Source organism: Rhinolophus sinicus, linkage group LG09 (genome assembly GCF_036562045.2).
Source record: "Rhinolophus sinicus isolate RSC01 linkage group LG09, ASM3656204v1, whole genome shotgun sequence".
Taxonomy (NCBI): domain Eukaryota; kingdom Metazoa; phylum Chordata; class Mammalia; order Chiroptera; family Rhinolophidae; genus Rhinolophus; species Rhinolophus sinicus.
In genome coordinates, this window is record NC_133758.1 from 65070741 (window position 1) to 65085606 (window position 14866).

At 39.1% G+C, this 14866-nt stretch overlaps 1 protein-coding gene across 4 annotated transcripts in view; it reads left to right on the plus strand.

The window, feature by feature from the left end:
• Nucleotides 1-14866, plus strand: part of VPS41 (VPS41 subunit of HOPS complex) — a 170830-nt gene that overhangs the window by 33997 nt on the left and 121967 nt on the right. For 2 of the 4 annotated variants that reach the window (XM_019710243.2, XM_074340530.1), the window contains one exon: nucleotides 585-662. The exons of the other annotated variants lie outside the window; for them this stretch is intronic. In XM_019710243.2, the coding sequence (XP_019565802.1) occupies nucleotides 585-662 (78 nt within the window). The remainder of the gene's footprint in view (nucleotides 1-584; nucleotides 663-14866) is intronic. 4 annotated transcript variants of the gene reach the window in all.

Here is a 14866-nt window from a genome sequence, read left to right on the forward strand (position 1 = left end):
AAAAGGGTTTTTTTTGCATTAGAATATAAATGTTTACTCTCAATATTATACATTAACTTTTATAGAGACAATTTGATGCTAACCGATACGTAAGGACATCTGAATCTTTTCATCTCTTGATATATGGCATGGATTTTCTTCTCTAAATAATATTTTGTTGTGTATATATATGTTGAACTTAAATGATAGCACACATTTACACATTTGCTGCAAATTAAAGCAAGTTGCTAAATCATCCCCGTGTGACTTTGAGTTCAGCCCCAGGTTGGTCGTGCTTTCCCAGCTGCATTGTAATTTGCTGCCTGCGTCCATGGGGCATTGTGTACAGAGCGCACACCCCCTCAGCTGTCAGTAGATGGGGGTCCTCACGCGTCATTTGGCCAGCTCGCTGCACTATCACAGTAAGGAGGGCCCTGTCCTGTTCCTTCCCTGAAGCTGGAAATGCGTCTTCTCCAAGGAATGCATGTCCTCCAAGGCATCGCAGAGCACTTAATGCATTAGGACTCTCGACTTTGAAAACGGTTTTATTCCTAATTGTGTGTTAATGGTACATTGACAAACTGACCCCTCTGTTCTTCTTACAGTTTTTGGCACTGGGCACACACTATGGCAAGGTGTATTTACTTGATATCCAAGGGAACATCACTCAGAAGTTTGATGTAGTAAGTATACAGTATAAAATAATGTATGAGCTAAATTTCATGCAAAAATTTGTGCTTTAGAGTATTAGTTTTAGCAATTTGTTTTACTAGCATAAAGGATCTTTATCAATTAAATCAGTGCTAAGAGTGTAGCTGAACTTTATAGTATGTGCTACAATTTTTTAAAGGTGAACTTATAAAGAAAGATGTCTATATATACATTATATATTTTGACTGGGAATCTTATATGTACAAACTTCACTTAAAAATCTATTGGTTAAAATTCATTGAACTGCAGTTCTTTGGTTAATTATAGTCATCCATTTGGCTTTAAATGGAGCCTTTAAATATACTCCTGTAGGTGTCCTTTTTAAATTATAACAGTGTAGAATGTCTAGGTGAAATGGTATTAAAAGAAAAAAACTTATTAGTGAATAATAGTGCTAATTTATACACTCAATTTGTGGATTCCTTAAAATGTGAACCCTCTCATTTGGTCACCGTGACACCTGTAACTACATGACCCATCACCTTGTCCAGATGCCAAATATAATTGAAAATTGATTGATCACCTTGCTGATTTAATTTCTCTCTTCTAAATATACAAAGCTAATATTTTATGTGAATTATATTGATTGAAAGTTAAGATCCAGGCTTTTTAATTTTTTAATTGTGATTTACAATCATTGAGGAGGAAGGAAATATTGAATTTGAAGCTTGATTTTGGTATTTAAGATGTACCCAGAAAGTACCAAGGGCATCTGTAGTTGTGTGAATGTGAACATCTGGTGTGAATAAGTTGATCATTTTGGGGGGCAGATAATACTTTTTTGGAGAAAAGCATCAGTACTTGTTGAAAGATCCATCATAAGGTATTAGTGTGGCTTATAAAGGAGACCGTAGTTTCTAAAGCTGACATTATATATGAAAATAAAAGGGTTGCTTTATTTTGCTTAGAAAAAACGGGACCACTGAGTGGAGACAGAATCTCTGAAATAGTTCAGAAAGGGAAAATTATGTTCTCTAATCGTACTGATACATCAGAAAAATTGTGGGTTCTTGTTTTGCTTTCGCATCCCTTTCAGGCAAGAGGAATATACCTCCCTCATCTACCTCCTGGACACTGATACCCATCTTGATGACTTAAGCATTTGGCCTTTCAGTTGCCATCCATTAAAACGTGGAGCTTGTGCTGGGCAGAGCTCTTTTTTGTGGTGTTGTTACTCATATCTCTTCACCTTTTAAAAAAAACTTGCCTGTATGATCTCTTAAATTTGTATTGCTCCAGTATAATGATTCTGTGACACTCTGCATCTAAGTCTTTTGAATATTGTATAGCAGAGTCAGTGTTTAATTGCTACGGCTCACGGGACATATCCTGCTGCTTCCATTTCCAAAAGAAAAACCAAGAAAAACACTGTAGGAGTTTATCATGTGTTTTTCCTCTCATTTATTTATTCTGTCAGTCCTTGTGTCTGCTCTGTAGACACCTTCAGTTATATCTTCTCTGATGTCCATTTTGTGTCAAGTATGTCTTACGTCTTTTCTCAGGTAATTTATGGTATCACGCCTAAATTTGCCCACACTTTTTATTTTAGTCCTGCTATGTGACATCTTTAAAAATTAAGTTCTCTTATAATTAAGAGCTTTGCACTCTTTATTTTAGTAGGAGAGGAAGATGGTTGGGTGGTGTTTTTGTTTGTTTCCCTTACTCAAGAACATGATAGACTGCTGCAGAAAAGTGTGTCGTGAGGCCCTGGCTTCTTTATGATTATAACCATAATATTAGGTATATGATTTTCAGTGACAAGTTTTAGATTGTCATTATGTTTTGAAAGGAGCCTTAATCTTTAGCTTCTCATCTCTGGTCAGAGTTTTTACCTTTATTGTTTTATTTTCCTGTTTTTTATGTTGTAGTTCCTTTGGGGACTCTGTATTAGTCCTCTTAAAAAAGGATTCTTTCTATTCTAAAAACAATGCTATGACTTTAATTTGCTAATTTCCATTGACTGTAACAATTGCCATATTTAATCAAGAACTTTTTTCTTCATTAGAAACACAGTGAGAATTAAACAAGTATTAGAAAAAAAATAATGAATAAACACCCCTGACTTTAGTTTTCACTTCTAGGTGTAAATAATTTAAACAAAATAAAATTCGATAAAGTAATAATACTGTATATTTGCATAACATTTTTTATCTCCCAAGAAATATCTCTTCATCTCATTCATGGCATTTGTAGTTTTGATTCCAGTAGTAATAGTCATGAAGCAATAGTCTAAATCCTAATCAGTCAGTAGGGTTTTGTTTGGCAGAGGGTGAAGGCATCGAGGAATCTCTGTTTTAAGAAGGTTTCCAGATGATTTTTGAAAAGACTGACCATGCCAAGTGTTGGTGAGGATATGGACAGCGTGGAACGCTTACACTGCTGGTGGAAATGTAAAATGGTATAACCACTTTGCAAAATAGTTTAGCAATTTTTAAAAACATTCCGCATACACCTACCATATTATCCAGCCATTCCACCCTTAGAAAATGGAAGGATATGCTCATACAAAAACTTGTATATGAGTGTTCATACCAGTTTTATTTATTATAGCCCCACAATGGAAATAATCTATATGCCCATCTATAGATGAATGAATAAACAAAATATTATAGCCATAGCATGGCATTCTACTCATCAATAAAAAGGTTTATATACAGTTCTAAAAAACACAAACATCTGTAATGGCAGAGTGCAGATCAGTGGTTGCCTGGAGACGGGCGGACGATGGCGTGGGAGGGTTATAAAGTGCGTGAGACTTTCAGTGCTTAAAGGAGTGTGGCAACGTTCCCACATATGAGGTGTGATCAAACAGTACTGTGAATGTTTTAATATAAACAAAATTTATTACAGTAAAAGACACATTGCCATCAATCCCCCTCAAAATACTCCCCCTCGCTTCAAACACACTTATCCCATCGTTCTTGCCACTTTCTGAAGCAGTTCTGGAAGTCTTCTTTTGTGAGTGTCTTTAGTGGCACTGTCATGGCTGCCTCAATGTCCTCAATCATTTTGACTTTGGGGAAGAGCCAGAAGTCACATGGTGCCAGATCCAGTGATAAGGTGGATGAGGACACACCGTAATGTTTTTATTTGACAGAAATTGCCATATACCAAAAGCGATGCGTGACACGGAGCGTTGTCATGATGGAGGATGATTTACACCACACTTTAAAACACACCTTCTCTCAACCATAGCTCACACCTGACTGACTGCACCGAACAAGTTGAAACTAGTCACACACTGTTACTAAGGTTTGAGCGCCGCTTCCCGTATTGAAGGTCCCTGCCTTTCCGTTGGATGGCACTTGGAAACAGCAGCATTCACTGTATTTTGTGATCACGATGGAGAGGCTCCGTGTCACCCATTGCTTCTGGTACAGCAATTTCTGTCAAATAAAAACATTACGGTATGTAATTATCCACCTTATTCACGGGGTATGGTACCGTACAACTTCCGGCTCTTCCCCAAAATCAAAATCACCATGAAAGTTAAACATTTTGAATAGATTCAGGGTATTGAGGCAGCCACGACAGCGCAACTAAAGGCATTTATGAAGAGGACTTCCAAACTGCTTCAGAAAGTGGCAAGAACAATGGGATAAGTGTGTTCGAAGCTAGGGGTGTATTTTGAGGGGGATTAATGACAATGTGTCTTTAACTGTAATTATTTTTTTTAATGTAAACATTCACTGTACTTTTTGATCACACCTCATATGTCAGAACTTACTAAATTTACAACTTAAATATCTGCAGTTTATTGTATGTCAATTATATGTCAATAAAGCTGTTAAAAACAAAAACAAAGAAAAGACCAGCTACAGAAAATGGAATAATGTGTTCTAAGAGGTCATGTTTACACATCCAAATACTTATGTTATTTGCATGTGTGTAACTCCAAACTATTGGCTATTCTTAAGGTGCTTGACATTATATTAATAAATCTAGATTATCTAGTTACTGGCTCTTTGGGCCTTTTTGTTTATTAGTTTCAGGTGTACAAAACGGTGTAATAGACATTTATACCCCTTACAAAGTAATAAGCCCCTCCCCCAATCTACTACCCCTCTGACAACATATATAGCTCTTACAGTTCCACTGACTATTATTCCCTATGCTGTACTCCATAACTCATGACCATATATACACACACATATATATATACATATATATACATATATATATAAAATTATAGTTGACATTCAATATTATTCAGCTTCATCTTCAGGTGTATAGTGCAGCAGTCAGGCATCTACACTGTATATGAAATGCTCTCCCTAATAAGACAAGTGCCCATCTCACACCCTACAAAAACTTTACAACATTATTACTTATATTCCTCAAACTGACTTTCATATCCCCCAATATTGTAGTTACCAATTTGTGCTTTCTAATGTCCTCTTCTCCCTCATCCCCCCACCATTTACCGTGTTTCCCCAAAAATAAGACCTAGCCGGACAATCAGCTCTACTGCGTCTTTTGGAGCAAAAATTAATATAAGACTGAGTATTATACCTGATTATTATATTATATTATACCTGATTATTATATGATATATGATATGATATGATATGATATGATATGATATTACATAAGACTGGGTCTTAATAGTAAACTAATACCGGGTTTTGCTCCAAAAGATGCGTTAGAGCTGATTGCCAGGCTAGGTCTTATTTTTGGGGAAACACGGTAGCACCTGTCAGTTTTTCCTCTATTGTCTTTCAGACTGCTTCTGTTTCCTTTGCTCATTTATTCAGTTCTTTAGATTCCACATATAAGGGAGATCCTATGGTATTTGTCTTTCTCCAATTGACTTATTTCACTTAGCATAATGTTCTCTAGGTCTATCCATATCATTGCAAATTGCTTGGCCTTTCTTTCAGCTGTGAATCAAAAGAAAAAATCTGTCATTAAAAATTGTTTTGTTTAATATTTTCCTTGTTTCTGACCAATGAGATATGGTTGGAGAAAATACCAAAAGTTTAGCTTACATGAGAAGTGAAAGAATTTTACAAATATTAATATCTTTTTCCTAATTTGGTTCTGTATTGGCATAAGTAATATGGGTTCAGTATTGTGTATCTCTTTTGGGGGGAGCTCCACATTCTGTTGAAATGATATAGTGACTGAGAGTGGAGTAACTGGATAGGTAAGGATTTGTTTCAGTTTTCTGAATAGCATGGTTACTCTGTGTCGGGTAGGAAAATGGGCTTGTTTGAAATAATGGAATGTGCAGATTTTGTGCTAAATATCTTGTTTAGGTACATCTGCATAGTTAGCAGAAAGTCTACCAGAATTGTGTTAGATTTTCTAGAAGAGTTTCATCTCAAAGGGAGAAAATTAAATGCCCTGTGAGGTAGTCTAAAAATTTAATTCCATTTTACTTTAGTGGGGAAAAAAATGAACATATTAGGGCACTTTGGTTGCTCAGTGACAAAAATTCACTAAGGCAGGTAACCAACAGTAGGATTTACTGGTTCTTGTTGCAAGTCAAGGTGAGGTGGGGCTTCAGGGCTCAGACAGTGTCTTAGAGTCCCCATCTCTGGGGTAGGCTCTTTTCATCAGGGAGGCATAATTGTCAGCCCACAGTCCGAGACTGATGGCACAGCACTGTAATCCTCAAAAACATGAAAGGACTCTTTCAGTAACTGTCCAAAACCTGCTAGGAGGGTTTGGGGGACGTACTTCCACCTGAAGCAGTTGCTGTAGGTCCTGTGACAGGAAGCTCTGGCCAGGCTTGAGCTAGGAGTGGGAATTAGGGGAACGGGGTGCCTCACTCTAATCTTACAGAATCAGTTTTTTTAAGAAGCATGTCTGTTCCTGCCTGGAGCTGTCCGGGAGCCACCTTTCCAGTGCCCTGTACATTTAATGAATGATGCTAAATCCAGGTGTGATGCTGGCATGGACATCCTCGGGTGGGCTGGGGAACCTTGTGACTGATTATTTCCTTTGAACAAATCCTTCGAGGTGAAACCACTACGTCGGTCAGACGCTATGAACATGTGTAAGGTTTTGCTGCAGATTGCTGCATTTCACTGCACTCTAGGTTGAATCGAATTATATACCCACCCGCACTGTGGGACTGTCACTGTATTTTGTCACCAGCATTGGCTGTTACCATGCAATAATTCTTTGCCACTTAGATTTCTAGAAAATGGGAATTGATTGATTTAGTTAATATCTTTCTGACTACTAATGAGGCTATTTACTCTTTTGAGAATTGTTAATTCATATACTTTGTCAGTATATGTGTAAAGTTCTACATTGATCTGGAATTAAAGAGTTGATTGTTTACAAACAAAAATACAACATTGATCAGGGTGGCTCATGTAATGGTTCAAAATCAGAAGTCGCCAGCAAGTCAAATATGACACTTGCAAATGATCTTTCTATTACTAAATGAAACACTGATGGTTTACTTTAGGACAGCATCCATTTCACTCTAAATTCATACTTTAAGTCTGAGCATAATTGTTTCTCTTTGTTCGCTTGTTTGGATTCTTTGAGTTCTATAAAAGCTGTAAAATCATAAGGCATTTGTAGAAAATTTTAACAGTGTATGTATTTTTGTTAAAATATTAATTCTAAATGAACTCTTACAGATAGGTAAGGAAAACACAACCCAGAAAGAAACTGGGCAAACAGTATGGAGAACCTCAAAATTTTTGTCTCCAGTAACCACGTACAAAGATGCTCAATGTCTCTAGTAATTGTAGAATAATCAGGGAAATGTGAAACTTCACACCCATTAATTTGGCAAAACTTTTAAAATTCTGATCAGTACCAGATACCAGACAGTGGTGGGCAGGGGAATTGGGACTCTGCTCCCCTGGCAGGTGCGGGGGTCATGGAGAGTCTGCACACATCTCCTTGTTCCAAGAGTGGCACCTGTCGTCTGGTGTCTGTAGTTTATCTTTTTTTTTCTTTTTTTTAAATTTATTGGGGTGACAATTGTTAGTAAAATTACATAGATTTCAGGTGTACAATTCTGTATTACATCATCTATAAATCCCATTGCGTGTTCACCACCCAGAGTCAGTTCTCCTTCCATCACCGTATATTTGATCCCCCTTACCCTCATCTCCCACCCCCCAAACCCCCTTACCCTCTGGTAACCACTAAACTATTGTCTGTGTCTATAGGTTTCTGTTTCTCATTTGTTTGTCTTGTTCTTTTGTTGTTTTTGGTTTATATACCACACATCAGTGAAATCACATGGTTCTCTGCTTTTTCTGTCTGACTTATTTCGCTTAGCATAATACTCTCAAGATCCCTCCATGTTGTCACAAATGTTCCAGTATCATCTTTTCTTACCGCCGAATAGTATTCCATTGTGTATATATATACCACAACTTCTTTATCCATTCATCAATCAAAGGACATTTTGGTTGTTTCCTTGTCTTGGCCACCATAAATAAAGCTGCAATGAGCATTGGAGCACATGTGTCTTTATGTATAAATGTTTTCAGATTTTTTGGGTAGATACCCAGGAGAGGGATTGCTGGGTCATATGGCAATTCTATTCGTAATTTTTGGAGGAACCTCCACACTGCCTTCCATAACGGCTGCACCAGTCTGCATTCCCACCAACAGTGTATGAGGGTTCCTTTTTCTCCACAGCCTCTCCAACATTTGTTACTATTTGTCTTGTTGATGGTAGCCATTCTGACTGGGGTGAGGTGATATCTCATTGTTGTTTTGATTTGCATTTCTCTGATGATTAGTGATGTTGAGCATTTTTTCATATGTCTGTTTGCCGTTTGTATGTCCTCTTTGGAGAAATGTCTCTTCAAGTCCTCTGCCCATTTTTCAATTGGGTTGTTTGTTTTTTTGTTGTTGAGTTGCATGAGTTCCTTGTATATTTTGGATATTAGCCCCTTATCGGAGGCTCCGTTTGCAAAAATCTTCTCCCATTCAGTTGGTTGCCTCTTTATTTTGTCGATGGTTTCTTTTGCTGCGCAAAAGCTTTTAAGTTTCATATAGTCCCATTCATTTATTCTAGCTTTTACTTCCCTTGCCTTTGGAGTCAAATTCATAAAATGCTCTTTGAACCCAAGGTCCATAAGTTTAGTACCTATGTTTTCTTCTATGCAGTTTATTGTGTCAGGTCTTATGCTTAAGTCTTTGAAACATTTTGAATTAATTTTGGTACATGGTGACAAACAGCAGTGCAGTTTCATTCTTTTGCACGTGGCTATCCAATTCTCCCAGCACCATTTATTGAAGAGGCTGTCTTTCCTCCATTGTATGTTTTTAGCTTCTTTGTCAAAAATTATTGTCCATATTTATGTGGTTTTATTTCTGGGTTCCTGTGGTTTATCTTTGAATTCCTCATTTGTGGTATTTTCAGAAATTTTTTTTTCCTTTTTTAATTTGAATGCAGTAAATATATGTCAGTTTTCTCATTTGTGGTTTCTGTTTTTTAGATATCTTCCTATATTTCCATCGAAAAGTTTTAAAGTTTTGCTTTTTACATTTAAGTCTTTACTCTTCCTCCAGAAAGTCATTACTGTATGGTGAGGAGAAGGATTTGTTCCTTGATGTCATGATGGAGTCGGAAGTTCTTGCTTTGCCAGGAAAAGAACTGCACAAACATTTGCAACCCCCTGAACCTACTGATTTCCTGTTTTCTTTCTTTAGCCCTACTAGGCCATGGTTTGGTTGCATTCCTGTAAATCCAGCTACCCCAGAATGGATGTAGAAAGAGAAGCGCTGAGGGATGACTGGCGTTGAAGACTGACATGCCCATTAGCAGGGTGGCTGCTGGGTCCTGGAGGTGGCAGGCTGTGGTCTTGAGGCGGTTGTTGGGTAGTGTGGCTCCCTGGCTGTGTGCCAGGCTCAGGGCCAGACCTCTGCACCACCTGCATTAGTTTAACCTCTCTCCTCACTTTCTTTCTGTATAAAATGTAGAGCATAGTCCCACTCGTGATGAAGAGGACTATTTTGAGGATTATTTGAGATACACACGTGAAATATGTATTACCAGGCTCAGTGAATGTCAGCCGTTATGAGGACTGGGATTCATGCAGGAGCCTGATGACAGGCCTTGGGGGCACTTCCTGAAAGAGCTGCACTTTTTCAATCCATTGATGTGGTTGGCTTTAACAATGTTCATTGTATATCGGACAGGCAAACCTGGAAGTGGGGAGCGAGGGAGGCAGGAAGGAAAAAGAAGGGAAGAAGAAAGAGAAACTTCCTCCGCACACCCATTCTCGCATACTGATTTTGCCACCCTCTCCTTCAGATCCTTGGTTCATTTGGGGAGTGGGTCTCTATTATCACATTGCACATAGGGGTTTATTTCTTTGGTATTTTAAGAACATGCTTACTTACTTGTCTCTGTGAAATGGACCCAGTACAGGTCTAGTGACTTGACTCCAGGAATTTCTTTTGAGTGTAGAGACATTCCAGCTTGGTTTACAAGATGCTTCTTTTGAGAACTGTTGGGAGATGACAGTCTACTTGGGAAATGACTTAATGGGGAATTAATAAAGCACTGTTTTTGCACCGGAGAGCGTTATACCAATAATTTCTGTGGTGAAGGTACCACTGAATTTGTGATGTTTTAAATGGTCTTTCTTCACCTTATGTCTGAAAAATAAGTTAGGCATTTTGTATTTGATTTATAACTCAGTTATTTAAAGTGTTTGTATTGTACTTTTTAGAGAAGGATTTTTTTTCCAACCGGTGAAAACACAAAGGCTTTACTTTCTTAGATGTTTTTAGATGATAGAATGCATTAGTATTGCTGCTGCTATTAAGTTATAAATAAAAGTGAGATAAAATAAGTAGAATGTTTTTACTCCTAAACAGATTTTTCCTTTATCATTGGCGGTATCATTAACTTGCATGTTGAGAAAGTGAGCAAGGGAGTCTGTGGGCTCCGCTCTGATGTTCACGTAGCTGTGCCGTCAGCAGAGGTGCACCATGTTTGGCTTTCTGGAGCTGAAGGTTTTCGTCCTCCAAGGTGTAGCACAGCAGGTGCTTAGAACTCCCAATCTAAGGGTAGCTGTTTAAGACTTACTGTTGGAGAATAGTAATATGCTTATCATTGCTGTCCTAGCTACATGATTTCAGGGGCGACAGTCCTATTTCTATTGCATTAACTCGTATAGAAAAAATTTACTATACACTCTAGGGAAAACAATTTGATTTCTGGAGCTGTAGTGTTAGAACCCTGTAGTTTAGGCATCTGGGTGACGTGGCCAGCTGCAGAAGACACCTCGTTCACTGGCCACCTCTCAGCCCTGCTTAGTTGTTATGAAGACATCAATGTTTATTTCTATGCTCAGTTATTATTTGAAGTAGACAAGTTGGGTCGTATGACGCGTGGCAGCATCTTTGTCGGTAATTGCTGTGGGTTCTGACTGCACCTTCTCTGCCGAGTCCTTCCTGGCTCCCAGGCTGACAGCACTGAACTGCTCCAACAAGGTGCTACCTTTTAATTAGACTGTGTATCTTTGCTAGGTCCTTGTTTCTTCATCAGTGGGGTCTAGTGGGCCAAAGTAAAGTTGTGTTTTTAGTCGAAATACTGTAGCCTAATTGCAAAGATGAGGCGTGTATAGACTCCTGATGAACCTCATCTTTTCAGAGAGCCCCATTCTCTCCTTCTCCTGTGTTAACATCCGTCTCTGTGATGTTTATATTCTCTGTGACATGCCTCCGTTATTCCCTAAATTCCCTCGATTCTTCTCTTAGTTCATTCTCTCTCACTCATTTTTTATTTTTATTTTTAATTTTTATATTGCCACCCCCTCGTTCAAGTCTTTGTGAACTCTCACCTGGGTTTATTGCAGTGGAACCCGGCTGAGTCCCCGTCCTGTGTCTCTCCTAATCCTGCACAGAGCTGCCCAAGTCACCTTTCCAGGGTGTGCCGGGACTGTGGTACCCCCTGACTGCAGGCACCCGAGAGCCTCTGTGATGCCTGTGGAATAAAACAGCTCTTGTCTGAGGCCCTCAGGGCTTCCATGTCTGGGCATCTGGGCGACAGTCTCCTTCACAGGGCGGCCTACACTGTCTGCACACTTTGTCCTTTCGCTCGTGTTGCAATGTGCTTTCCAGTTTTTGCCTGTGGAAATGCCCAGTGTCCCACCCTCTTTGTGACACCTTCCTTGATGACCCCATGCAGGAGAATGTGTATTTCATATTCATTCAGTGATTGCTTTCGATTCCTTCAGCAAATGTCTGAAAGGATGTGCACGAGATGTAAAGAATAGTGAGACGCGGCCCCTGTGCTCAGGTCGAATCAGATGGGAGCTAGGCATGCAGACTGTGGTCCGTAACGTGTTAAATTCTAAAGTAGCAGCATTACGAAGTGCTGGGATCACAGGCTGTCTACAAACACTGTGAGCGCAGGCTTTCTGTGTCCGTTTTTTGTTTAATCCTCTTCATCTCATGTCGGTTTTTGGAATATTACTATTTTGTTAAATGCACTGAGTGGTAAATTTTCTTCTGCATTATTCCCTTGCAACACTCAGAGATGACCTTGCTTTCTCTCGTAACTCTGCTTTCCTTTTTCTATCACTCCTTCCTTTGTATCTTTGTTGGATACATGTATAAGCAAGAAAAATATTGACCCAATGTAACAACAAATAATTTTTATCATACTTCACACATTATATTTCACCATTTTGAAAGCTGTCAATTGTATTTCTTTTCAGGTCATTTATGGAACAAACATAAATTCTTATAACAGTGGTTTTCCAGTAAAACGGATTGTTTTGCAATGGTACCACCACCTAGCACAATGTCTGGTAGCTGGCAGGGGCTCAGCAATTTTAGTACAGTTACTAGGAAGAGAAACTCTGCTGCCTCTTTATGCTGTTGCTCAGACTTATTTACTGAGAAGTTCCTATTAAAGTTTTCCTCACCCACCTGCCACATTGTGCTGTAGCAAACCATCCCAGCGTCACACGGAGCCAACCATCTGACATGTCCACTTGCAGCTGTCAAGCAAATGGGCGTGCGAGCTATGGGGACAGTGAGCTCTGGCTCCGATGGGATATTCACCCATCTCTGCAGGCTCCTAACTGCAGGTTTGCAGCGTCCCCAGAAGGTCACTGGCCTAAATGTGGACAGTGTTTCGGTGGTTTGCAAGCCTCCTAAGGGCAGCATTTACCTGTCCACCATGAGCACCTGGCATCCGGCACAGTGCCTGGCGTATGAATAAAAGAGGAAATGTGACCAAAAGCCTGATTTTGCCTTTTGTCGAAGCAGTGTTTTAATCGGTGCCCAGGTTGTGAATAACTGGCTTGAATACATGTCGTGTGCAAGCCAGCCTCCTCCCGTTGTCCGCGGGGATGTGGCTGGCACAGGCAGAAGGTGAAGTTTAACAAAAGGAAAACAGTGCTAGGAACCAGCAGTATGCTAGCTTCTGAGGAGGGAATCCCTTCCAAATCCTCCCTGTGCTTTTAAAGATTGTAAGGATTTAGGAAAGGAACATCTGTCTAAGACTCCTCTGCAGGCTGAAAGGCCATCCATGTCCGTGCTTCAGCTGCGGTGGAGCCGTCCTGGCAGGTCCAGCGGTGGTATGAACGTCTGAGCCGCTGGCCAGCCAGCTGCGCGCAGGGGCCGTGGGTGTGGGGTGCAGGGGTGTGAGGGGTCAGATGAGGTTGCAGGTGGTCCTTGTAGGTTTACAACATCTAGGTCATACCCAGTGTGCTCTTACGGGGAAGTGGTTAAAACCTCTTGTTGAAGATATGTTTAAAAGTTAAAGTATTTATGAATATTTTGATGCATATCAAAGACTGATAAACCTTGCTTATAAATGCAGAAAATTTAAGCCAAAGTGTTAAACCAGTGATGACACAATGAATGGACTAAATTGTTTTGAAACAAGGTGGTTCTTATAACTTCTTTCTATTCTTCTCATTCCCCGATTATTTTTTTTTCTCTTTGATTATTTCCAAGATACTAGTTAGAGTTTGAATCAAGGACATTCATTTTCTAATTGGGTAATTTTATTTTTTGATCATTAGAATTGAAGTGAAAGTGGCTAATGAGAGATACTTAAATTAATTTTTTCCTATCGAACTGTATTCTTCTTGTGGAATATAGAATATTTATTAAGGCTCTGAGAAGGTCCACGTAGGCAGTGTACCCTGTGCTGTAAAATAATCATTTCATATTTATCCACATTAACTTTGCAGCCTCAGGGGAAAGCTATGATGAGCCCTACAGCTGCTTGAAGCACTACAGCTGGTTTGAAATCACTCTAAGGAGAATCACCTGTAGTTCCATAGATAGTGATATTTGGGGAGTGTTTTTGAGCTCCTGTTATGGGACCATAACAGACGTCACCTCAAATAACACATGTAATTGTTTCATATTATTAAAGTAATGATATTGGTATGCTCAGTATTTTAACTAATATATACGTTATTCAGTAAATGCTTTTCACTTAGAAATCAGCTTTGTTTATATCAATAGGTTAGTACTTTTTCAGAATATGCAATTTTATTTTATTTTTTCAAGCTTTATTGAGATCTAATTGACATAGAAAGTTATGTAAGTTTAAGGTGTACAATGTGATGATTTGATACACATATATTTCAAAATGCGTACCATGATAAGATTAGTTACCACATTCTTCACCTCACATAATTGCCAAGTGGGTGTTGTTATGGTTACAGGGAGAACTTGAAAGCTCTCCTCTCTTAGCATCCATCTGCAGTACGCAGCGCAGTGTTAGTAACTACAGTCTCCCTGTTCTGCCTCAGGTCCCCTGAGCTTCCTCGTCTTGGGAGTTTGTACCCTCTGACCAGCATTTCCTCGTTACCCACCCCCGAGCCCCCGCAACCCCCATTGTACTCTGTTTCTATGAGTTGAATATTTTTCTGTTCTACATAGAAGTGAGGTCATACAGTGTCTGTCTTTCTCTGTCTGACTTATTTCACTTAGCATAATGCATTCAGGGTCCATCTGTGTTGTCATCAATGGCAGGATTTCCTTCTTTTTGATGGCTAAATAATATCCATATGCTTGTATATATACACCACATTTTCTTTATCCATTCGTCAGTGGACACTTAGGTTGTTTCCATGTCTTGGCTATTGTGAATAATGTTGCAGTGAACATGGGGGTGCAGATATCTTTTAGAAATCCTGATTTTATTTCCTTTGGGTATATACCCAGAAGAGAGATTGCTGGGTCATAAGGTAGTTCTATTTTTAATTTTTTG